We start from the raw sequence: 27681 nt of genomic DNA on the forward strand, positions 1-27681 counted from the left end.
AGGACCGGTCCAAAAATCCGGGGCTGGTTTCAGAAATACGGGGGACCCCTATGCTTTTTGTCCCCCATATTTTTGGAACCAGGTCCGGCTCTATTTATTTATTTATTTATTTATTTACAGTTTCTTATATAGCGCAGCAGATTCCGTTGGGCTTTTACAATAGTAAACAGTGATGAGACAAACTGGGCAACAACAGACAGACTTGAAGGTAGGAGGGCCCTGCTGCAAGCTTACAATCTATAGGGAGGAAACACGAGGACAGGCACCAGTAATAGTATAGCAATTACAAGTCCAGAAGGGAAGCTATATAATACATAAGTGCCTCGGAGGGTTATGCATGTAGAACTTAAATATGATAGGCTTGCCTGAAGAGGTGAGTTTTCAGGGAACGCTTGAAAGTTTGGAGACTGGTGGAGAGTCTTAATGTGCGTGGAAGGGCATTCCATAGGATGGGAGCAGCCTGATGAAAGTCCTGTAATAGTGAATGGGAGCTAGTGATCCTTGCAGAAGAGAGACGCAGATCTTGTGCAGAGCGGAGTGGTCGAGATGGGAGATATTTTGTGATAAGTGCAGAGATATATGCAGGTGCAGTATGGTTAATAGCTTTATATGCAAGTAGAAGTGTTTTATATTGAATACGGTAATATACAGGCAACCAATGGAGGGACTGGCAGAGCGGATCAGCAGACGATGAGCGTCTTGCAAGGAAGATCAGCCTAGCAGCAGCAGCAGCATTTAAAATTGATTGCAGTGGTGAGAGTCTGTTCTTGGGAAGACCAGTTAGGAGACTATTGCAATAATCAATGCGGGATATAATGAGTGCATGGATAAGATATATTTGGTAGTTTCTTATGAGCCCGGGGCTGGTTATGTACAGGAGGGGGGACCTCACGCCATTTTTTATAACTTTTACACATATTTTACCAAAGAACCATACACAGATGTCAATGATCTGTGCATGGTTCTGTCAAATTCGACAGTCAGGATCAGGTCTATTTTTTTTTTGCGATGTTTATACCATTTTTTGGGGCGATTTTCCAAATTGACATCTCATTAAATATGCGAATTGTATATTTTTCAATGGGAAAACATCTGGATGCGAGTTCCGGAGATAAAAAAAAAGAATCGCACTTTCGGAAAGTGCGATTTCGCGTCAAATACCGCATTTTTTGCAGATTTTCGCATCTCATTAATTATGCGAATTCGGGAAAGTGCGAAAACGGCCGTTTTTGCGCAAAAAAAATCGCCAAAAACCCAACATCGATCTCTAATAAATGTCACCCAGAGCCTTCTTATTATGACATTGTGCTAACTGCAGAATTATGTTTGTGGGATACCGCCTTTTCAAGTGCAATTACTTTAGTCGGTACTTATGTAGTATCTGGGCGCCCGATTTTGTGATTGTATGCCTTACCTTACAATCAGATGCAATTCGACGCGATTTTCGGCAAAATTGCATCGAATCGCATGCAATGCGATTCGATGCGATTTTGCATTTGATTTAATGTTAACAAGGTCCTGTTCATTTCCCCACTATCCAAGTGGGCATAGAGTTGATTTTATATAGCGCAGCGAGCCACCGAGCCCGAAGCGTGGCGAGCGGACACGGAAAACATTTTAAGTAATCCGCGGCCCACGCTTCGGGCTCGCTGCGCTCGCCACGCTTTATAAAATCAACTCTATGTAAACATTGAATCCTATGGAAAATCGCATGCGATATTGGATGCGATTCGATTTTTCCGACCCAATTTTTAAATCGGGCGCCCAGATACTACATAAGTACCCTTTAGTCTGTCCTTTCACTGTGGTTTTACTGGTTTCTGTTTAACATTGCACAATTAGTAAGAGCTCTCCTTGTGAAATATTCTGTAAGGGTTTCGTCATGTATAACTAAGTTTTTATAACAATGGTAATCTTGTTTTCAGTTTCTGCGTTGCCCATGATCCAGCCATGCTCCTATCTGAAAGCTTCCCAGTTTACCAATTCTTGGAAAAAGTGTTTTTCCAATGCCATATGTGCTCCTGCGCAAATCACATCTCACAGCAAAAAATGTATGTGCAGCCTGTACTCAGAGGCAGAACCCTGGGAGGCAATGGAGTCATCTGCCGCCAGGCTCCAGCACCCAAGGGGGCACCTCTCATCCCCTGCAAGTTTAAATCAGTTAATTGAAAGCCGTTGATACCACTTCTGTGGCTGACTTGCCCTCCTAGCAGGACCATAAACATAAAATAAGTACACACACACACACACATACATGCATACATAGATGTATATAAGGTGGTATGTGTGTGTCGTGGGGGGTCACCAATGTTTATCTTGCCTCCGGGCAACTGGGACGAACTTACGCCACTGCCTGTACTTGTACTAGATCGCTTCGCATTGCATGCTGTTACACATCGCATGCTTTTTTTACTCGATGCGATCTAGTACAAAAAGTACGGAAAACATTACTCTGTGTATGGGCACCTTTAGTACTGTTCAAAGAAAACTCATGGGCTGCATGCATCTGTGCCCTAAATTGCAGACAGAAAATGAATTAATTAAAAATGTTCTATTTTTGCACTTATCAAAATGGTCACCAGTAGAATACGCACCTAGTTTATGCTCTGCATGTCACATTTTTTCCACATGCTTTTCACCATTTGATTTGAAAAATTGCATATTCAGTAGTAGGTGTCAATAACACTTATCTCTCAATACAGCTGCTAGAGCAACTCTCCATCATGTATAAAAAAGATAATTATTTACAGATTGCAAAACACAAAAAAAACATTGCATGAGCAGGTGCGAAACTGCCTATCTACGTGTGCGGTCTCTTTTATAATCGACCCATCAGATGCTATTTGCTCACTGATCATGTACGGAGCAGGATTCTGTTGTATTCCATGGCATCCTGCTGATGCGTAAGCAGTGTGTGTGTAAACAGCTGAGAATAAGCACATGTAGTATACACCCCTATGTGCTGAGCAGTACAGGTTGAGTATCCCTTCTCCAAAATGCTCGGGACCAGGAGAATTTTGGATAACGGATTATTCCGTATTTCGGAATATTTTAATATTTCAATGATGTATTTTGAAGTATCTTGCATTTATGCTGTATAAACACATAATATACACACAAATATATTTTATTACCACATAAAATACACACAAATATATTTTATTTGTTCAAAAAACAAGGTTTCAAAACGTGAAACAAAATTTGTGTACTATCTCAGCACTGAATTTGAATGCCAAGCAATCATTGTCTTGCACATATATAGTGCCAGTTACATATCATGTCCTTAGTAGTGCTGTTACAAATGTCCCCAGTGAGTTTTTAGCAAAAAAAAAAAATTTTTCATTTTCTGGAATGTCTGGTTTTCGGAATAATTCGGATAACGGATATTCGGTTACGGGATACTCGACCTGTACTACATTCAGTAATTCTGTTAAATCCTGACTGACACTATTCCTCCTTTTTTTTTTTTTTTTTTAATAATATTACTTTTCTTGTACATTTACCTGTAGGCAGTGTCCCAGTTGTTAAAATGGGAGGGAGAAAACTGATTTAGCATGGTAAAATTAGGATGTCCTCTACTATTGTTTATTATGTAGGGAAAGGATGGTTCTGCAATATAATTGCAACATTTTCCACCTGATTTTAACTGATTGTCATGTGGGTAAAAAATTAATTGATGTTTTAAAGAAACTCATCTGATGTCATATTCGAGTGGCAGAGTTGTTTTAAGATGGTCTTTTTCTTCTACATTTTGCAGGGCACGCTTCCTTATATAATGAATTACATCATGTATGTTCTATGGGCTCTTCTTTTCTCCCTCCTTGCCGTCTCATTAGTCCGCAACTTTGCCCCATATGCCTGCGGCTCTGGTATCCCTGAGGTATGTAGAAAATCTGTTTTTATATTTGTGACATTGTCATTTTGCAATTTAAATAAATTGCAGAACTTTCTCTATAAGGGAGAAAGGTCCCTTTGTTTACTTTACAATCTTATTTTATTATTAATTTTAATTGATCAAAATCACTATAAATCACTTAAAAAATAATTATTTGTGTTTAGTCTATAGCAATATTTTATTTAAAATAAGTTCAGTGTGATAGCCATGCTTAAAAATCTCGGGTTTTTTCATTGGCTCCATTATTTTTCTACTCCATCGAAAAGTATGGGCACGTTACAATGCTCAAGTCAAGTCATGATGTTCTGTTTGCACATTTATGAGAAAAATATTTGTGTTCTGACAATACTTCATGGACATTGCTGAGAATTGACTCATATGCTGCTGAAAATCAGTAATATCTGAGCAGATATAAAATTAGAAACAGGGTTTACCCACAGCTGCAGATTAAATTAGCAGAGTTTATTAAACTACAGAGGAAAAGTTTATGGTGTTTAATGCATTGGGAAAATTCATTGATTCTGCAGAAAATACAAAATTGGTTGATTAACACATGTGCAGGGAAAACACAGTTAAAAGGAAAAAGTTTTGTAATGACCCATACACACTAGACCAGGGGTTCCCAAACTGTGTGTCATGGCACCCTGGGACTCTTGCAAGGGTGCCCTTGGTTGGTGGTGAAGGACCAATTAAAATTATTTATGCTTATGTCAGTGGTGCCCAAACTTTTTGAATCACGGCATCCTACAGTATCAGATTATTTTTCACCGCACCACTAGGCCAAAAATTTGTTGCTGAGAATTTCAGAAAAAAATATTAAATCAAATAGGTTGTGATTAAATCTTATACTTCGGTCCAGTTATGTCGTGAGGAACATGATTCACTTCTGTTTCCCTACATATTTTATAATTGGTAACCACAAGCACTGATTTTGCCTATTTCATTGGTCATAAATAATTTGAATTTGTTCTGGACCACCAACCTGAGGCACCCCTGCAAGTGCTCTGAGGCACCCCAGGGAGCCTAGGTGCACAGTTTGGGAACCACTGGTCTATATAATTAACAAAACCATTGCTTGTGGCTTCCAGTCATAAAATATGTGGACAAACCGAAGCCAATCCTGTAATACACCACATAACTGACCCTAAAAGGATGACAAAATTTACTTTAATTTAATATATATTTTTTTGCTAAATTTCTCTTGAAACTTTTGCCTATGGGTGCCATGCATCAAATTGATACTCTAGGGTTTCATGATTCAAAAAAGTGAAAGATCTAGCTGAACAACTTCCCTTGAACTTTCGAGTGTCTTGGTCAAACTATATTGTGCATACCTTTTTATACACTGAAAAATATGACAAACGATCTAGCTAGAGTATAGCAATATGCACCATGACCGATATTGTTCAAAATATCGCCCAGTGTGTATGCACCTTAAATGTCATACTACTGGGTTTTTTTTTCTTACAGTATGTGTATGTGACTAGTAATCACTCAAGACAAAGATTTTGTTAGTTACAGTCTTTGTGGTTTGTACCGTGTTTTGCACTTCCCATCTCACATGTTTTCAACTGTTGATCACAAGGTGTGTGTGTGTATTGAATAACTGACTATAATTAACAATGAAGCAAGCCCAGTCACCAAATTAGACCATTTTTAACTCTTAGAGACACCATGGCCTAGCCCAGTGATGGCTAACCTTGTCACTCCAGATGTTGTTGAACTACATATCCCAGCATACCCTGCTACAGTTTTACTATTTGGCCATGCTATAACTGATGCAGGGCATGCTGGGATGTGTAGCTCAACAACAGCTTGAGTCCCAAGGTTAGCCATCACTGGCTTAGGCATTTCAAAGGAAGTCATGTGACCACCACTCCGGCACCGATCAGCCTGTTTCTGTAGCAGCCATCATGTAGGATCTGGGCTATGTACAGACTACACACACTGGAAAAATTATTTGATGGTGAGCGGCTTGTGAATGGCTTTGCAGCGAATCACCAATCCAGCTAATTTTCTCAAGCCGTTCTAAGCAATTTGCAGACTTGCTCGGGGCGGGATTTCACTCTGGCTGGGTGGTGTATACCTGATCACAGGGCTCTGCAATTCAGCAGGTCAGCGATCAGGTCTGAGTAACCCCTTTAGCTGCTAGATTTAAATCGCAATTTATTAAAAGGCAAAAATAAAATCCTATATAGTTTTTTTTCCAACTACTGCTTTAAATTCAGCAGCTTAACTGACAAAATATCACTACTGCCCTCAGCTCACAAGCTTAGATCATTTGGGCACGTACAGGTAATCTAGCACTAGATCTTGCTGTCAATCTGGAAAGATTCTGTAGCCATGGCTGCATTATCCTACAAAAGATACAAATACAACTAACTGCTCAGTGAATGCGATATAGGAAAGAAGTGATTTGCTTTGTATGTTAATAATAATAATAATAATAATTTATTATTATTATTATTTTATTTCTCTTTCATTCATCCTGGTGACACAGCTCAACCATGGGATGTAGGAGGGTCCGAAGGAGCCAGGCACCTATGCTAAATCTTTGAGAGGCAGGCTCTTCCCTTCTGCATCCCAGCATTCCCCAGTTCGTTTTAGGTGCCCACCGGAGTGGGTACTATGCTGAAGGGCTGCTTCTGCAACCAAACGATGGAGTAGCTAGGGTGTTTTTTTTTATTAATATAACATCTTAGTTAGTGCAGGCACTGTGAGGCTTCCAGGGGAAGTTTCCTCACACTGACAGCGCCGCTGGGGCTGACAGAAGCGCGTCCTGTCAGCTCCCTGTGTACTGAGAGATGCTGTCTGGTCTCTCAGCACAGAGCTAAAACCTCCTCACTAGAGAGGTTTCCTGGACCCTGGGGGACCCTGGAGCCAGCTCCCTGCATAGGGGGGGATCATGGGTGACGGGCTCTCCGCGATGGCGGCCGCCAGCTTGAAAGGGTTTGCAGGCTGAACTCTGTGGAGGTTGCAGCCTGTTACAGGAGCTCAGCACTGCTGGGCGATTCCATGTGGTCCCCAGTGATGGGGAGACACAAGGAAGAGAAGAAACCTGCAGTGGTAGCAGCTCACGGGGAAAAAGGCAGCAAAGAACCTCCCTCCCGGCAGTAGCAGGGACTTAATCAGAGCGGTAAAACCAAGTTTGAACTCACTTTGGAATCATAATTTCATAATTCCTATATATGAGAATTGCATGTATGTATCAGCAGCCTAGGTTGTAAGTCTGACGCAATATATTTGCAGATATATAGGATAAACGTGTATTATAGAGTATACATAATTTATTATTATTGAAGAGTCACCTTTTCAATAATTGGCACCCCAGGTATTAATATATGGTCTCTTCCTTCACTCTGCCTTGGCGCCCTTTCACCCTCACTGTGCGGAGCTGGAAGGAGAGGATTCTTTCTGCGGAGTGATTTGTTTCTTCTGTGGTGACGCCATCCCCGGTGACCACAGAGCGTCATACAGCAGACAGCTAAGTACACTGATAGATGGCTTTGTACTGAAGCCGGACTTATTGCACTGTGTTATAATCATGACTGAAAGGTGTAATGCTGCTGTGTCAGGGGAGGGAGCGTTGGCCATGTTAATTAACTGCAAATTTTGCGGGCTTAAATTAACCACTGAACAGATGGACCATGGGGATATCTGTCCTTTTATGCGAGTCTGTGCCCAGTGGAGCGCAATCCTAGAGGGTTAAGCAACCAGAACCTGCGTGGGCTTCTGCTCTGGGGAAGTCTGTGTCCTAGTACAAGTGTTGATCAGACAGAGAGATGAGTTGGTGAGATCTCCCAGACCATTGTCATCCTCTCAACATTCATTGGGCACCATTCCCCCTTCTTAAGGAGACCCTGCTTTTTTACAAGTGATGCAGGATACTGCTCATGGTGTGCACAAGTTTAATGCCTTTATGGAGCAGTTTACAAAGGAGTCAGAGATCTCTCCCAGACGTCCTTTATCCACCCCTCCTTTCCCTAATATAGACTCAGAGGAAGATAGGGAATGTGGGGAGGACATGTCATGGGATCAGAGGGAAGAGGAAGCCTCCTTCCCGGGAGTGGATGATTTAATTATGGCTGTTAAGCAGGCTCTAAATTTATCTGAAGCGGATAGATCTCTACAGCATGGTGTGTTTAAAAGACAGCGCAGAGATGCGGTTACTTTCCCTTCTGATGAAGGCATGCAGGATATACTGGGAGGGGAGTGGAAAACGCCTGATAAGAGGCTACTTATGCTCAAAAGTTTTTTGAGTCTGTAGCCATTGCCTAAAGAGCACGTAAAATTGTGGGAGAGAGTTCCACTGGTAGACGCCCTGGTGGCCAGGCTGTCAAAAGCTACTGCTTTGCCTGTGCAAGCGGACGATGCATTTAAGAACCCTGTGGATAAAGTTAGAGGGTTGCTTAAAGGCAGTGTTTGAAGGTGTTGGTTTTACACGTAGACCGGTTATTGCTTCAGCCTGGGTCTCTAAGGCCATGATAGCTTGGGCAAACAACCTGTGTTTACTGCTTTAGACAGATTCAGAAGCGTTGGTATTTATATGTTAGTTGGGCGCCCGTTATAGTTAGTACGCTCATACCCCCACTATCCATGTCGGCATGGAGTTGATTTTATATAGTGTGGCGAGCCACCGAGCCCGAAGCGTGGCGAGCGTAGTGAGCCTCGCAAGGGGATGTGCAAAACTAAGCAAATAGCTTAGTGGGCGCTCAAATAACATATAAGTACCAAAAGCGTTTTCTGTAGCAGAGAAATTAAAGGTGGCAGCTGAATACACCTGTGAGGCCGGTGAAGAGGGAGTCAAAATGGCTTCCAAGGTGTTAGCCATTTCAGTGATGGCCAGAAGGGCTTTGTGGTTTAAGGCTCCAGATGCCGACAATGAATCCAAGAAGTCTCTGGAAGCCTTTGCTTTTAATCCCTCATTAAACTGGCGACGGGGGGAAAGAGTACTTTTCTTACCATGCAGGAAAGGAAACAAGGATCTTCTAGATTTGCAGCGTTTCGCCAGTCCTTTCGTCCCCTCCTTTAGGGCAGGCTGGTAGAGGGAGATTTGTGGCTGGGAAAGGAAAAGCTCCCAAGTCCCGTTTTGGTGCCTTGCATGATGGGTCGGAGGCTCCCCGATCTGGATTCAGAGTGGGGGATTGCCTTTTGCAGTACCGGGACGCTTGGGCCTTATCAGGCCTGGATCCCTGGGTTCTCAATGTGGTTTCCCAGGGATACAGGATCAACCTGAAGGGGGTACCTCCAAGGAGGTTTCTCCCTACACCTTTACTCAGAAAGGCACGCTTACGAAAGGCCCTTTTGGGGGCGGTGAAGTCTCTCCTGGAGAAGAGCGTGGTGGTTCCAGTACTGTGAGAGGAAAGGAAGATGGGGTTTTACTCCATTCTTTGCTTGGTACCCAAACCGAACAACTCATTCAGACCAATCCTGAACTAGAAGTCTCTGCACCTACACTTGTGGGTGGATCACTTCAGGATGGAATCCTTGAAAACGGTACTCCTGAGCCTAGAGCCTGGAGAATTTCTAGTGTCCATGGACATTCAAGACGCCTATTTGCACGTACCTATATGCGAAGAACATAAATCTTTGCTGCGTTTCGCAATATGCGATCTACATTTGCAGTTTTGACCTCTTCCCTTTGGACTGGCAACAGCCCCGAGGGTGTTCACCAAAATGATGGCGGTCATGGCAGCTGCACTCAGGCTTCAGGGAATTGTGATCATCCCATATCTGGACGACCTGTTGTTCAAAGCAGAGTCAGCAGAGAAGTTGCAGGAAAATCTGTCAGCGGCAATTCATTTCCTGCAGAGCCATGTGTGGATTTTAAATCTGCAAAAGTCTCAGCTGTGCCCTGATCAAAGGCTTTAGTTCTTGGGAGTTATACACACTAAAGGGGTACATCATGTGCATAGTCCTGTACTCTAGCATGGGAAGCAGTGATCAGGGTGGTGAATAGATGACAGTAGTCAGCCGACCATAGAGGGCGGGAGGGTGTATGAATGGAGATGAGGTTAGAGATATATAGAGCAATGGAATTAAAGATGTCCCTGTATGTGGGTGTGAGGTGTTTGAAGAGGATTCTGTAGGGGAATGGAAGCCAGTGCAGATTTTGTTGAAGGAGAGTGGCAGAATTAGAGCGGCGGGAGAAAAGATAAGCCTGGCTGCAGAGTTGAGGACAGATTTGAGCGGAGAGGAGCCAGTTGGGGATCGAGCTAGGCCGGTGAGGAGAACATTGCAGTAGTCGAGCTGTGAGATGACCAGTGTGTGTATGATAAGCTTAGTTGCACTCTGTGAGAGAAAAGGCCTGATGCGAGCAATAGTTGCGTAACTGGAACCGACAAGAATGGGCCAGGGCTTGGATATGAGGTGCAAAGGAGAGGATGGAGTCGAGAGTGACACCTAGGCAGCAGAGTTGGGGAATGGGTGAGATGATGGGGTTGTTAACGGTGATAGAGATATTAGTAGGGGGCATAGCTCTGGGTGGGGGAAAGATAATAAGTTCAGTTTTGTACATATTGAGCTTCAGAAATCGCTCAAACATCCAGAAGGAGATGGCAGAGAGGCAGTTGGAAACCTGAGAGAATACAGTGGGGGACAGATCAGGAGAGGAGAAGTAGATTTGGGTGTCATCCGCATAGAGGTGATATTGGAAGCCATGGGAGTTAAAAAGTGCACCCAGAGAAGAGGTGTACATGGAGAACAGAAGGGGGCCAAGGACGGAACCCTGAGGGACCCCGACAGGAAGGATGGAAGGTAGTAAGTTGGAGCCAGAGGCAGAGACTGAGAAAGAACGGTTGGAGAGGTAAGAGGAAAACCAGTAGAAGACCGTGGCACAGAGGCCAATGTTTTGGAGTGTGTGTGGAGGGGGAGAGGGTGATCCACAGTGTCAAAGGCAGCAGAGAGGTCCAAAAGGATAAGCAGGGAGAAGTGACCCCTGGATTTGGCTGACAGCAGGTCATTGGTGATTGGTCATTGGTCATTGGTCACTAGGGCAGTCTCAGTGGAGTGAAGTGGGCGAAAGCCAGATTGGAGGGGATCAAGGATGGAGTGGTTAATACAGATACGATAGAATCTCCAGCCCTCGCCAGCAGCCGCCCCCACCCCCTCCCCCTAACCCTGACCGTCTCCATGAAGCAGAGATGGGCAGGGTTTGTGTCCCCGCAGCAGGAAAACTGGGATGCGTGTGAGACGCTCGCCCATCCCAGTCAGATAGAGTGCCTTCTAAAATGAACAGTTTTTTAAATCACAGTCAATCTCGGACGAAAACTAAATGTACGTGTATATGTGTGTGTGTATGTGTATAGATATATATATATATATATATATATATATATATATATATATAGAGATATATATATATATAGATATATATATATATATATATATATATATAGATATATATATATATATATATATATATATCTATATATATATATATATATATATATAGATATATATATATATCTATATATATATATATAGATATATCCAAGGAGATAAAGAGCGCACTCACCAGACTTGAATTAAAACTTCAAACTTTTATTTGATCGCATGACCCTTTTTCAAGACAACAGACGCCTGGATCCCTGAAGCAGTGTGACAGACACTATCCCCTCTCCAACTCATATACCATGGGACACCTCCCCCTAAGTTAACATCCACCAATCACAGTTAATAGTCATAAATCAGACTCACCTGTTGCTCATTATATCAGGTGTATTCATGTTATTCACAGCCTTGTTACCTGGCCTGCGTTCCATATAGTCGGAAGAAGCTGTTATGCTTACTTCCTATCAGCGCATGTAATGCGTGTCACTAAATTTAGTGCATATGATAGGCTTACTATCGCTGACGCGCACAGCGTGCGTCACCGGGTTTTAAATCACAAGTCTCACAGCGTCTACTTCACCGCGGTGATTGGACCATATTAGGTCACGTGGACCTGGTCCGGCCTGTTTGTGTATTCCACAATACTAGGCAACGGCCACCACGTTACTCCTATATGTCTGTATGTAGTCACATGGGCGCAACATCAGGACTGCGTTTTTTTTCAATTGTCATTGGTGTCAAATGATGCATGTAGCTATCATCCAATTAGGAGCGCAATGTAGCGCTGTCAAAATATTAGGATTCCAAGGTATACTTGTCAGATTTAGGTGGATAGTGTCGACACATTCAGCAATAATACACATAATTATTAACAATAAAAATTTAAAAAGGAGAGGCGGTGTCAAACGGATCATCTGTCGACAGTGCAGAAACTGCATGTCGACCAGGCGATCAGTGGACACCAACTCACCTCAGACGCACATCAGTCTATAAATTCATATCTACTGGAACAAATTGTAGCTAGCTTATACAGCCTAGTGGTCCTGTAGACAGAACAGTGGTTATTATAAGCAAAGCATTCATAGAGCAAATGTTTAAACATCATAAGAAAATCATTAATAAAAAACTTCCTTGCAAAAACTTTTTGAAAAAAATCCCTGGAAAAAATTCTTTATAAAAAAGATTATTCTTGTGTGAAATATTCTTTGAATTGATGGGCACCAACTTTTATGGAAGAGAAAATTTTCAAAGAAAGGGGGACTCCTTTAAGTTCATTACTGATAATCAGTCAAATTCAAGTCTCATCAATCTTCTCAGAAAACTCAGTCCATGAGTCATATTGATGCACAAAGATTTTTGTCAAAGAAACATAGCCAAAGAATTCTTCTCATTCAGCCCTCTAGGGGCCACAGTGTCCAAATGATTAATCCAGAAGGCCTCCTTACGCAACAAGGCCAGCCCTCTGTCACCACCTCTGGATGATGGCATTATCCAGTCTATAATCATATAGCGTAAGCAGGACACTTGATGTTTAGCTGCAAGAAAGTGTGCTGCTACAGGTTTGTCTGTCCTGCCAGTCTCTAGCGCCAATTTGATCGAGGACCTGTGTTGGCCCATTCTGATGCGCAGAGAACAAATGGTCTTCCCGACATACATTAAGCCGCATGGGCAAGTCAGATAATAGACAATATGGTCGAGTTGACAATGTAATTTGTGTCGTAAAAAGATCTTTTTTCCACTGTGTGGATGACAGAAATATGGACCTGTAATAAGGCCCCGACAGGTCAAACAACCAATACATCGAAAGCAGCCCTTTCTCTTGGGTATCCATTGTGTCTCTGTCGACTCTACATGCTTTACTGATGTACGGTATAACTCATCCTTTAAATTTCTTCCACGTGTGACGCTAATCAATGGAGGTTTTTTCTGAAGTCGTCTAAAGGCAGGATCTGTGGTGATTAGATGCCAATTCTTCTTTAGCGACCTTTGTGTTGTTGTTAGCTGTGTGTCACAGTGGGTAGTGAGTACCATACGATCTTCTGCCTTGCTTCTTATGCATGGTGGAATAGCCTGGTGAGTGGCTCTTGCTTTAATTAGACATTTTGTGATGTCTTGTGGCTTATATCCCCTGGACAAAAATCTTTCAGTGCATTCCTCTAATTGTCTATCGGCTTGTATCGGGTCAGAGTTGTTCCGTAACACCCGTAAGAATTGTGAAACTGGCAGGTTGGATTTTAAATGGCACGGATGATGGCTGCTTGCCCAGAGCAACGTATTTCTATCTGTTATTTTTCTGAAGAGGGTATACTGCAAACGCCCCCCTGTTCGATAGATTGTTACATCCAGAAAGTCAATCTTTTTGGAGTCAATTGTTGCTGTAAACTTTACTGGCAAAGGCAAAGCATTAAGACACATAACCATTTCATTGAAAAGTGCTATACCTCCACGCCAAATAATGACAATATCATCGATATAACGCTTAAAGTAAATAAAAAAATCGCCATATTTTGGAAAGATATAGTTCCGCTCATAGTGGTCCATGTACAAGTTGGCGTAGCTAGGGGCCACATTGGACCCCATAGCCGTGCCAGCCAGCTGTACATAGTGTTCTCCTTCATACATGAAGTGATTGTCACCCAGCACTAGTTGTAATAGTGAGACCAAAAATTCGGTGGGCGGACATTTATCAATTCGTTTTTGTAAGGCTTCTCTGATCACCTGGATGCCTTCAATGTGTGGGATGATTGTGTATAATGAACACACATCAAGTGTGCCCAACAAATCACCCTCCATCAGAGGACCTAATTGGTCCAAATCTCTCAAGAGGTGACCAGTGTCCTTTAAATATGTGGGGGTTTTTTGTACCAGGGGTTGGAGATGATGATCGAGAAAACGAGCCAAGGGTTGTAGCTCAGATCCCCTTGCTGATATAATGGGACGACCCGGTGGCTCCACTAGTGTCTTATGTATTTTTGGTAGTGTATATAACACTGGGCACACCGGGTAGTCTACTGTCAAAAAACCTTTCTCATCATCATCCAACCAACCTTGGCTGTAGGCCATACTAATCAAAGTGTCAACTTTCTTTTTAGCCGACACCATAGGGTTTATGTCCACCTTTTTGTAAGTGTTTTTGTCTGCCAGTTGTCGCATAATCTCTTTATTATACATATTAAAATCTTGCAAAACCACCGCTCCGCCTTTGTCGGCGTTGCGGATCACTAGTTTGTTGTTACTTTTCAAGTCCTTTAATGCTTGTCTTTCTGCAGGGCTTAGGTTATCAAATTCGTTTTCAACAAACTATGTCGACTAAAAAGAAAGTTGACACTTTGATTAGTATGGCCTACAGCCAAGGTTGGTTGGATGATGATGAGAAAGGTTTTTTGACAGTAGACTACCCGGTGTGCCCAGTGTTATATACACTACCAAAAATACATAAGACACTAGTGGAGCCACCGGGTCGTCCCATTATATCAGCAAGGGGATCTGAGCTACAACCCTTGGCTCGTTTTCTCGATCATCATCTCCAACCCCTGGTACAAAAAACCCCCACATATTTAAAGGACACTGGTCACCTCTTGAGAGATTTGGACCAATTAGGTCCTCTGATGGAGGGTGATTTGTTGGGCACACTTGATGTGTGTTCATTATACACAATCATCCCACACATTGAAGGCATCCAGGTGATCAGAGAAGCCTTACAAAAACGAATTGATAAATGTCCGCCCACCGAATTTTTGGTCTCACTATTACAACTAGTGCTGGGTGACAATCACTTCATGTATGAAGGAGAACACTATGTACAGCTGGCTGGCACGGCTATGGGGTCCAATGTGGCCCCTAGCTACGCCAACTTGTACATGGACCACTATGAGCGGAACTATATCTTTCCAAAATATGGCGATTTTTTTTATTTACTTTAAGCGTTATATCGATGATATTGTCATTATTTGGCGTTGAGGTATAGCTCTTTTCAATGAAATGGTTATGTGTCTTAATGCTTTGCCTTTGCCAGTAAAGTTTACAGCAACAATTGACTCCAAAAAGATTGACTTTCTGGATGTAACAATCTATCGAACAGGGGGGCGTTTGCAGTATACCCTCTTCAGAAAAATAACAGATAGAAATACGTTGCTCTGGGCAAGCAGCCATCATCCGTGCCATTTAAAATCCAACCTGCCAGTTTCACAATTCTTACGGGTGTTATGGAACAACTCTGACCCGATACAAGCCGATAGACAATTAGAGGAATGCACTGAAAGATTTTTGTCCAGGGGATATAAGCCACAAGACATCACAAAATGTCTAATTAAAGCAAGAGCCACTCACCAGGCTATTCCACCATGCATAAGAAGCAAGGCAGAAGATCGTATGGTACTCACTACCCACTGTGACACACAGCTAACAACAACACAAAGGTCGCTAAAGAAGAATTGGCATCTAATCACCACAGATCCTGCCTTTAGACGACTTCAGAAAAAACCTCCATTGATTAGCGTCACACGTGGAAGAAATTTAAAGGATGAGTTATACCGTACATCAGTAAAGCATGTAGAGTCGACAGAGACACAATGGATACCCAAGAGAAAGGGCTGCTTTCGATGTATTGGTTGTTTGACCTGTCGGGGCCTTATTACAGGTCCATATTTCTGTCATCCACACAGTGGAAAAAAGATCTTTTTACGACACAAATTACATTGTCAACTCGACCATATTGTCTATTATCTGACTTGCCCATGCGGCTTAATGTATGTCGGGAAGACCATTTGTTCTCTGCGCATCAGAATGGGCCAACACAGGTCCTCGATCAAATTGGCGCTAGAGACTGGCAGGACAGACAAACCTGTAGCAGCACACTTTCTTGCAGCTAAACATCAAGTGTCCTGCTTACGCTATATGATTATAGACTGGATAATGCCATCATCCAGAGGTGGTGACAGAGGGCTGGCCTTGTTGCGTAAGGAGGCCTTCTGGATTAATCATTTGGACACTGTGGCCCCTAGAGGGCTGAATGAGAAGAATTCTTTGGCTATGTTTCTTTGACAAAAATCTTTGTGCATCAATATGACTCATGGACTGAGTTTTCTGAGAAGATTGATGAGACTTGAATTTGACTGATTATCAGTAATGAACTTAAAGGAGTCCCCCTTTCTTTGAAAATTTTCTCTTCCATAAAAGTTGGTGCCCATCAATTCAAAGAATTTTTCACACAAGAATAATCGGTACTTATGTAATATCTGGGCTCCCATTTTTCTTATAAGACTGTGTCCCCTCGCGGGGCTCGCTGCGCTCGCCACGCTTCGGGCACGGTGGCTCGCTGCGCTCGCCACACTATATAAAATCAACTCCATGCGTATTTGGATAGTAGGGGTATGAAAAAATGGGGTGCATTTAACATGGGAGCCCAGATAATACATAAGTACCGAATAATCTTTTTTATAAAGAATTTTTTCCAGGGATTTTTTTCAAAAAGTTTTTGCAAGGAAGTTTTTTATTAATGATTTTCTTATGATGTTTAAACATTTGCTCTATGAATGCTTTGCTTATAATAACCACTGTTCTGTCTACAGGACCACTAGGCTGTATAAGCTAGCTACAATTTGTTCCAGTAGATATGAATTTATAGACTGATGTGCGTCTGAGGTGAGTTGGTGTCCACTGATCGCCTGGTCGACATGCAGTTTCTGCACTGTCGACAGATGATCCGTTTGACACCGCCTCTCCTTTTTAAATTTTTATTGTTAATAATTATGTGTATTATTGCTGAATGTGTCGACACTATCCACCTAAATCTGACAAGTATCCCTTGGAATCCTAATATTTTGACAGCGCTATATTGCGCTCCTAATTGGATGATAGCTACATGCATCATTTGACACCAATGACAATTGAAAAAAAACGCAGTCCTGATGTTGCGCCCATGTGACTACATACAGACATATAGGAGTAACGTGGTGGCCGTTGCCTAGTATTGTGGAATACACAAACAGGACGGACCATGTCCACGTGACCTAATATGGTCCAATCACCGCGGTGAAGTAGACGCTGTGAGACTTGTGATTTAAAACCCGGTGACGCACGCTGTGCGCGTCAGCGATAGTAAGCCTATCATATGCACTAAATTTAGTGACACGCATTACATGCGCTGATAGGAAGTAAGCATAACAGCTTCTTCCGACTATATGGAACGCAGGCCAGGTAACAAGGCTGTGAATAACATGAATACACCTGATATAATGAGCAACAGGTGAGTCTGATTTATGACTATAAACTGTGATTGGTGGATGTTAACTTAGGGGGAGGTGTCCCATGGTATATGAGTTGGAGAGGGGATAGTGTCTGTCACACTGCTTCAGGGATCCAGGCGTCTGTTGTCTTGAAAAAGGGTCATGCGATGACCCGAAACGTCGACCTTGCCTTGTGGAATTTTTAATGGATCAAATAAAAGTTTGAAGTTTTAATTCAAGTCTGGTGAGTGCGCTCTTTATCTCCTTGGATATATATGGCCTCTTTGGATTGTGGTCTGAGTTACATGGACACCCCAGCAGTTGTTTGAAGATTTTTGGGAGTGCTGTTTTTTCTCTACAGATATATATAGATATATATAGATATATAGATATATAGATATAGATAGATATATAGATATATAGATATAGATAGATAGATATATAGATATATATATAGATAGATAGATTGATATATAGATATAGAGATATATATATATATATATATATATATCTATCCATCCATCCAGCAGGAAGAAAGGCGGCACTCTCACAGACTTGTAGTGAAGTTTAAAAGTCCTTTATTGCAGCGGGCCTACGCCGTTACGGAGTTACCTCCGTCATCAGGGACACAAATGCATTAACAAAACATAGGCAATAAATACCCATACACACATAAAAAACCCTCCCCCCATGTCCACACCGATTGGCTGTGCACTCACCATCCCCGACCAGCATCATGACACACAACTGGCATGGATCTGATTTTATATAGTGTGGCGAGCCACCGAGCCCGAAGCCTGGCGAGCGGACACGTATTACTTGACATGTATTCACTGAGCCCGAAGCATGGGGCTCGCTGCGCTCGCCACGCTATGTTAAATCAACTCCATGCGTAGTGGATAGTGGGGTTATGAACAGGTACTAAATCGCATGCGATTAAGTGGCGCCGTGAAACTACACAAGTACCGATTGGATTTTCACTGAAATGTTCCTTGAGATTCTCCTCATAGCATAGGCTATGTATCTCATAACTATCATGTTAATTAGCAACAAAATTAACAGATAGTTAATATGTAACAAAACTTTTATCTAAAGTCACATTGCAAAGACTTTAGCCATAGCCTGAATCTATGGTGTATGCAAAGACTTTAGCCATAGCCTGAATCTATGGTGTATGTTGTTAAACACATTAGATATTTGATTGACATTTTATTACTACACGTCTAGCAATTTCCCTTTATTTAGCGTAACACATAGTCACGGCAATAAATTCACATTTACACACAATGTCAGCAATGGACCAGCATTTGATTCAATAAACAGAAGGGGGGAACATTACAATTGTAATAATGAGACAAAAACATAGTTGGAAGCAAGACATTATAACCAACATCTCATGAGAAACATTGTAATCCTAATGTCTTGTTTAACCCTTTAGGGGCTAGGGTGTTCAAGACAAATATCCAACGGCTTTCCCGCTGTAAAAGGATTTTATTACGGTTGCTACCCCTGGCAGAGAGTGGAACATGGTCAATTAAGATGGATCTGATAGAGGCCACACTATGTTTAAACACTGCACAGTGCCTAGCGAAAGGCTGGTCACTTGACCCCTTTTGTAATGCCTGATGTATGGCTGTCCTATGTTGGGCCATACGTTCCCTGAATTGCCTCTGGGTCTTCCCAACATAGGACAAGCCACACGGGCATGTCAAAAGATATACGACAAAGGTAGAGGTACAAGTCAGGGCATAATTGATAGTGTAATATTTGCCAGTGTGAGGATTTCGAAATTTATCACAAGGTGCCAGGCTCCGGCAGGTAGTGCAGCCCAAGCAGCGGTAACATCCCAACCTGTGGGATAGGAAATGTTGTGCTGCTTGTTTCTTGTCCTACCCAGTAATATCAAGTTTAACGACAGAGTCTTTAATGTTTTTGTTTCTAGTTAAACTTGGTAATAAACGTTTATTTCTTAGCAAAGGAAGATCTTTATCTATCGAGACCATGGGCCACCATTGTTTAATTCCTTAAGTAACTGAATTGGTGGATGTGGAATATCTATGCACCCATGGGATCCTAGTGCTATCAACTGGGTCATTGGGATGAATTTTACTCTCAAGAAGTGAATCACGAGGGAGGGCCAGAGCTTTATTTTTAGATTTTAGCAGGTCTGATTTCTTATAACCCCTCTGAATAAATTTCTGGACCACTTTGTCCAGACACTCTTCCAATTTAGTAGTATCGGAGGTAATTCTTCTGGCCCTTAATAGTTGAGAGTATGGGAGACCTCTCCAGAATGTCAGGGGATGGAAACTGTCATTACGCAAAATAGTGTTTCTGTCAGTGCTCTTTGTGAATAAAGCAGTCTCTATGTTACCCTCCAATAATGTAATATCTACATCAAGAAACTGTACATTGCTAACATGAATGTTATGAGTGAACTTAATCACACTATCAGTAGCATTGTGTGTATCAAGTACGCTCTGTAATGCCTCCATTGTACCAGACCAGAGTATCAAGAGATCGTCGATGTAACGACGATATAGAAAAATCTCCGGTCTCAAGCTCACTCTATCTGGGTTAAAGAACAAAAAACACTCTGTCTGGTACACGAAGGCATTAGCGTAGGCTGGAGCTACGGCAGACCCCATAGCACAGCCTGACACTTGGAAAACAAACTTGCTATTATAAAAGAAGTAATTTCTTGTCAATACTAGACGTAATAGCAGAAGAAATAATTCAATCGGAGGACCACAATACGCTGGGTTGTTAGAAATAAGGGTGCGAACAGCCTCCACACCTGCATCATGAGGGATGCAGGTGTAGAGGCTCGTCACATCCGCCGAACATAAATGGGTAACAGAAGATAAATACCTGTGTGCTTGTAGATCTCTCAGCAACACTAACAGGGTGGAGGTATCTTTAAAATAAGATGGCAACAATTGGATACAAGGGTTAAAGATGCTGTCCAAGTATACAGAAATGGGCTGGTAGAGTGACCCCGGGCAGAAATAATGGATCTACCCAGAGGGTCCACCAGTCCCTTGTGCATCTTTGGCAGTATATAAAACAGGGGTACCACCGGAAAGTCAACTTTAATGCTTTTTTTAAATTCTGCAGACATGACACCATCAATAACAGCAGTATTTAAAATACTGTCTAGTTCGTGTTTATACCCCCTAGTAGGATCTGAGGACAACAATTGATACACATTAGAGTCATCTAATTGTCTAATACATTCTCTTTGATAATCTCCCAAGTTTTGCACCACCACCGCCCCACCTTTGTCAACCCCCCGTATCACTATATCCTTACGTGATGACAAGTCTTTGAGGGCTGAACATTCATCCAAGGTCAGGTTATGATGTATTCGTGGTGGGGAACTTTGGGGTTCACCAAGCTGATCCATCAAACGAACAAATGTCCTGATTGAGGGGTTTAATGTCGGGGGTCAAAGTTCGAACGGGCAGAAATTTGTTTAAGTTGTGGTGGAATCTCACCCCTGTCCAAATTAGTCCCTTGTGTCTGATGTCCAAAATGGTCTCTCAGGCGTAATGACCTGCCGAATTTATAAGTGTCCACTTTCCATTTAAATGGATCCATGGAAGCTGTTGGAACAAAGGACAGGCATTTTGAAAGAACCTGTGTCTCAGCTTGGGTTAAAGTGACAGAGGAGAGGTTGAACACTAATTCCTCTACTTCCTTCCTCCACGCTTTGTTTTCTTGTCGGCGGTTTTGCCCGGACCTCCTTGTGCATTTTGTACGGGTTTTGCCAGCATAGCACGAGTTTTTGTCCCTAAAGGGATCTGTCCCCGTCTGGTATTGGGTTCTGATTCACTTGCCGAGGTGCTGGAAGCCTCAGTATCCCCAAATCGAGCTCTAGGTGCCCGTCATCTATAGGGTCGTGCATAATTTGTTTGGCGGGTATTACTCAGCCAATCATAAACTCTGCGTTGTTCATAGTCCGACTGTACTTTACGTAATTTTTCTTTTTTAAAAGATATTAACTCTCGTCTGTATGTCTCCATCTGTGTTTGGATCTGATTGATCCAATCGTTATTGGTATCCTGAATCAGTGTGTTTAGAGGCGATTTCTCATAGTCATCGATTTTCTGTTTAAGAACATTTTGCTCACGAGTTGACTCCTCGATCACCAGCAGCAATAGGTCCATAGAGCACTTACTCAAGATTGCGATCCACCGACGGCAGAATGCAATATTATTTCTGCCGATGGTCGGGGTATTTTTTACTCGGAACCCCCTAGGGATCTGCTTTAGACGGTAATAGTCCGAAATACTTATGCTGTGGTACAGAAAATCACACACTTTCTGTTTCATTCTCAATACATTTTTGAAAAGAGCCTCTGGGACCTGGGTCCCCACACCATCGTCCATACGTTGTTTATTAAGGATTGACTCTGCTTCAACGTCAGAAAAACTTAGAAACTCCCTTACATCCAAGTTCATAAATTCAAGCGCTGCGTCCATTTCTTGGCTTGCAGCAGACATTGTAATCCAAGTACGTTTATAACAATTGCAGAGACTCTTGGTATGGTGCAAAATATATCAGCATCAGATGCACACTGAAGCATGTATGGCAAATGAACTCACTTGGTCTGTGCAGTAATAGGTGAAAGGACAAAAATCGTCCCAATGGGTGCCTTGAGGGTAAAGATCACTCAAATCCAAATAGCGTCCAGGAGAATCCGGCACTCCCAATGATCAAAGGTATAGCTTTGGCTGTGGTGCCTTCCTTAAGGATCTTGCAGGATCCAGTAGCATAGGTACACACGGAGGCGGCACTCAGCAGACTTGGTAGAAGTAATAAAGGTTTATTTCCAACGGTTTCGGGGTTACCCCCCTTCATCAGGAAAATGATACATACACATTGTGCTATACACAGCTCAAATAAATACCCATACATGCACACTGCCACTGAACCACCGCCCAAAAAGCATCAGAATACTACGAGGTTCACCTGTGAAGATCTAACACTCCCACCAATCAGGTCACAGCAGCCGCCATGCCTGTTCAGGAGGCAGATACTTGACAGCCGGGACCGGATTATATTGAAAATTCTACTCTGGATGCCTTTAGTTTGGACACACATAGTTGTTATCGGTTACACTATTGCCCCTGATGAAGTCTTAACCATGACGAAATGCGCTGGGTTCTTTTCTCCGACCGAATTGACCAACCTACCAGAGTTGTACATGCATCTGTGATTATTCACTACTTATGTATCTGTAACACCCCAGTGAGGGTTTTTTATGTGATTGTACATTTTACATATATTTTAATGTATGAAATATCAATTGTCAATTTAAATTGGTGTATTACATTGAGCGCCCTCTGAAACCCCATTTCTTTTAATATATATATGGTACTTGTGTATTATCACGGCGCCCCCGATATTGATCACGCAATGTTTTTATAGCATTGCATGCCATACACCCGATGCACTGCGATGCGATGTGATGCGATTTTAGCCCCCTATTTGATTAAAAATTGTATAAGCACCCTAATGGGTGCTTACAATGTTAAATGCGCCCCCACGCCACCCCCCACTATAAACGTGGGCTTGCGCTCGCCACACTTTATAAATTGAACTCCACGCCGACGTGGATAGTGGGGGTATGAAAAGGTCATAGGACGCCTGCCGCCGCCCATCGCGGGCTTGCTGCGATCGCCATGCTTCGGGGGGTGGCGTGGGGGTGCATTTAACATTGTAAGCACCCATTAGGGTGCATTTAACATTGCAAGCACCCATTGGGGTGCTTATACAATTTTTAATCGCATCCCATCGCATTGTATGCCATATATAAAGCCATACAATTTTAAAATTGTATGACATTGTACAACATCGCGCGATATCACATCGCATACCATCGTATGCCTTATGGTATATGATGCGATGGGTGCCGTGATAATACACAAGTTATATATATATATATCTCCCCCCGTGGGAACTGGCACTCAAAGCTGCTGAATTCGAAGTATGTGCATAACACATATACAAGTTGCAAAACAATTTTTTTGTGACTATTATAGCATTTTCAGGTATTGCCTTGTTACATTTATAAAATGTTATCATACGTTTTTTTAGTGGTATGATTGTGTTCTTTACATGACAAGGCTTATATTTTTGTCCTTAAGATTAAGACCATCTTGAGTGGTTTTATTATCCGTGGATACCTGGGCAAATGGACGTTGATTATCAAGTCTATGACACTGGTGCTGGCTGTGTCTTCTGGCCTCAGTCTGGGAAAGGAAGGACCCCTTATTCACGTGGCTTGCTGCTGTGGTAATATCCTGTGTCATCTTTTCACCAAGTACCGCAAAAATGAGGCCAAAAGGAGGGAGGTAAGCGCATATATGACTAGGATTCCTTCCTCCGTATATTGATTGATTGTTCATTTCTCATTCACTATTCCGTATGTTTAAACACTAAGGTGGATATTCAATCCCGGACAAGTTTTTAGCCAGGTGGGAAAAAAAAACAGGAAAGGCTCGCCTATCAGTATTTTTGCCTATGCTATTTCACTGTTTTTTGGATGGTAAATCGGCATGGGTGAAAAACGGCCACAAAAACTGTCGAAAACTGACACAATTTCACCAAAAATTATGTGAATTTGCAGCAATTTTGGTGATGCTGGCGTATTTGCCTAGGAAAAAAAATTCATGGATATTGAATAGGGCGAGTTGAATTCGCCCTAAAAATGGGTGAAAAGTGCAGATTTTTCACCTGGCGAAAAATTTGCCCGCGATTGAATATTCTCCTATGGAGGGAATAATTTGAAGTTCCTGTGTGCTTAAATGATTGCTTATAAATACTGGGCCAAAGTGCGTTCTGGCTGATAGATTATCCGGATGAAATTTTGATTGTTTTTTTTTTTTCAAATGGGGGGGCATGTTTATTTGTGTGTACTTCACTATTTTTTTTAAGGTTACAAATGCCTTTTATATTTGGTACAGTGCCCATTTTTCTTATCACGTATTCAGTAGCTAAGGTGTAATTATTAGATCCCAAGTAAGCATTAGCGCAGCACTGTAAGATAATAACTGGAGCGACAGACTATGCTTACTGCACTCCCAAAGAATAAGCCATTTAAACTTCTACAGCAGCATACGGACCCAGTTAATGAGGTTCTCTCGGAACAATTGTGTGTCGGTGAAACAGAAAAGGCTGGAAGATGGAGAACAAGGCTTCAGAGGTGACCTGAAGGTAGTTCTGTAGTCCTATACGTAGCATTTATTAGACGATCATTTGTTCTCCTAAGGGGTGTAACCTATTGTAGCTTATTAGTAGTATGTGGCTGTTCCTGCTTTCAGCCTTGACACTCTCTACCCTTGTAAATTAGGTGCTGTCAGCCGCAGCTGCTGCTGGAGTATCGGTGGCTTTTGGTGCTCCCATTGGAGGAGTGCTCTTCAGTCTGGAGGAGGTAAGCTCACACTTCTGCTATTACCAATGAACACAGTAATGAAATGCACTTGGGACATGTTTATACATTATGCTTATATTTGGGTGTTCTATCAAAACCTATTATATATTTTGCTAAATGAGTAAATACACACATTTATTCACACATGGTTAATGGTGGAAATCTATATTACATTCTACATACTCGTGGGTGCAAGTTAGTGTGTGAGGCTGTATGCCCCTACTAGCGCAAGTCTGGGACTAGAAGGGGCAAAGTTCGGGTGCTATTGCCGATGTTTACATGTCGCTGCAATAACAACTGGCCCCCTTTACTGGGAAAATTATTCTCCTCTTTAACTGTATCCAATGTATGTTTTACACAGTTGTGTCTCCATGTGTTCTTACCTCAAACTTTGCAAAGAATACATGCAGAAGCAAGATTGAAAGTGTGGTACTTGTGTATTATCAGGGGGCCCGGCTACACTACGTTTTCAATGTAGGCTAAGCTTCGTAGTCCGCGTAGCCGGCGCCGTGATAATACAGGAGGCAGCAGGGTGGTGTGGTTTATACTTACCCTCCTCCGGCCCGGGCACCGCATCGATTCCCCGCTGACTCCTCGCGATCCCCGGTGACTCCCCGGCAGTCACATTCAGTCCTCCTGCTCCGGCACTCGCAGCAGACGCTGTACGTAATTCAGCGTAGTGCCGCTGGCGGCGCATCACATGGTTTCTCTGCTCCCCCAGCGGCACAACGCTAATTGTTAATTAAAGTGAGTGCCGGAGCAGGGGGACTGAATGCGACTGCCAGGTAGTCACTGTGGATCGCGGGGAGTCAGCGCTGATCGAGGTGGTGCCCTGACCGGATGAGGATAAGTATAGGCCAACCATTTTACCCCCACTTTCCACGTCATACCCCCAGTTTCCACGTCGGCGTGAAGTTTCCACGGGGCTTGGTGGTTCACTGCGCTCGCCACACTTTATAAAATTAACTCCACGCCGACGTGGATACTGGAGGTATGGCGTGGATAGTGGGGATATTAAGCATTGTGTATTTTTAGGGCTCCAGAGCCACGTACATAGTTTACGTAGCCAGCATAGTGCTGTATTGGTATTCTCAATACACCACTACGTAAACTAAGTAATGGGCGCCCTGATAATACACAAGTACCGAAAGTGTTAATCAGCATAAATAGCAAGAAGTGAGAACAATAAAGGTTGTGGTTCCCAACTGTCATACTTATTTCTAAATGCAGTGTGTAGCTCACAAAGCTACATAAGAGAGACACAGTTTGTGTTCCCCAAGCATGCCAGTAACAAGATATAAATTATATAAGGTAACAGAATTCAGACATCTTGGTTACATATATTTGCACAAATATATGAATAAGCCGTCATCAAGGATTCTTTGTGTATTGGGGGTTCCTAGTGCAGGGTGCGGCACCCCAGTAAAAAAATCTAGTGTTAATAAATATTAGTGATAGGAAGCCGAAGATATATATATATATATATATATATATATATATATATATATATATATATATATATATATATATATATATATATATATATATATATATATATAGTGAAGTAAAGATAATGAAATGTAATTACAATTTTAAATAGTGTTAGTGAAGAAGTTAGTGTTTATTGGCATATAAGGACTTGCACATCCTCCTAATGCAGACTCCTTTCTGCCTCTCACAACAGACATAGCTGCATCCAAAGTCACTTATAATTATCCTGGGCATGTAGGATTAGTATTATAGTTGCAATAGAGTTGCTATAAAGTTACAGATTAAACCTAATACAGCATTGGTGGCATGTGGTTTGGTGACACACATTCCTGTTCTCATTATGCTGGGAGCTTGTCCAGTGCATCAGGAACTGCTGGGCAGTCCCCAGCCCCTCTTGGCACCATTGATTTGGTGACACCATACGATGGGGTGACACCAAAATAGTAGAGCAGGTTTGCTATAGTTTGCCATTTTGGTGTCACCTCTATGGAGATGGCACCTAGAGCAGTGGTTCCCAACCCTGGTCCTCAAATACCCCCAACAGTGCACGTTTTCCAGGTCTTCACACAGAATCACAAGTGACATAATTAGCTCCACCTATGGATCTTTTAAATTGTGTTTTGAGAATAATGAGTGCACCTGCTGGGTGACCTGGAAAACGTACAACGGTACTTGAGGACCAGGGTTGGGAACCACTGCTCTAGGTGTCATCTGACCTACAGCATTCTACACCCCTCTAGTGGTGCCACTGCAAAACAGTGGGGCACACTGCATGGACTGGCACAACTCCAGTCTTAACTCTCTTCGATTTTTTTTTTTTTTGGTACTTGTTTCCTAGCACGGCACCCTTTGCAGGTCATCGCATACCTTAACTTAAGGTATGCAATGGACGTGACCGATGCGATTTCAGGGCTATTTTTAGCCTTTTCCCCGACAATTAAAAAATTGCGTCCATCGCATGCCTTAAGTTCGTGAAGTTGATTTTATAATCAACTTCAGCGGTACGCGTCCTCCGACCTTTTCATACCCCCACTATCCACATCAGCGTGGAGTTGATTTTATATAGTTTGGAGAGCGGATGCGTAATACCTGTGAAGTAATGCGCGGGGCTTGCTGCGCTCACCACGCTCCGGGCTCGGTGGCTCACTGCGCACGCTACACTATATAGAATCAACTCCACGCCGACGTGGATAGTGGGGGTATGAAAAGGTCGGAGGACGCATACCGCCGCCCCTCGTGGGCTTGCTGCGCTCGCCACGCTTCGGGTTGGCGTTCATCGTGGGGTGGCGTTAACAATG

The 27681-nt window shown here is 42.6% G+C and overlaps 1 protein-coding gene across 2 annotated transcripts in view; it reads left to right on the forward strand.

Annotated features, from left to right (window-relative positions):
- LOC146035576 (H(+)/Cl(-) exchange transporter 5-like) overlaps nucleotides 1-27681 on the forward strand; it is an 84381-nt gene that overhangs the window by 34376 nt on the left and 22324 nt on the right. For both annotated transcript variants that reach the window (XM_083159110.1, XM_083159111.1), the window contains 3 exons: nucleotides 3758-3880; nucleotides 23607-23813; nucleotides 24812-24892. In XM_083159110.1, the coding sequence (XP_083015236.1) occupies nucleotides 3758-3880; nucleotides 23607-23813; nucleotides 24812-24892 (411 nt within the window). The remainder of the gene's footprint in view (nucleotides 1-3757; nucleotides 3881-23606; nucleotides 23814-24811; nucleotides 24893-27681) is intronic.

This window comes from Crinia signifera, chromosome 9 (genome assembly GCF_055691185.1).
Source record: "Crinia signifera chromosome 9, ASM5569118v1, whole genome shotgun sequence".
NCBI lineage: Eukaryota > Metazoa > Chordata > Amphibia > Anura > Myobatrachidae > Crinia > Crinia signifera.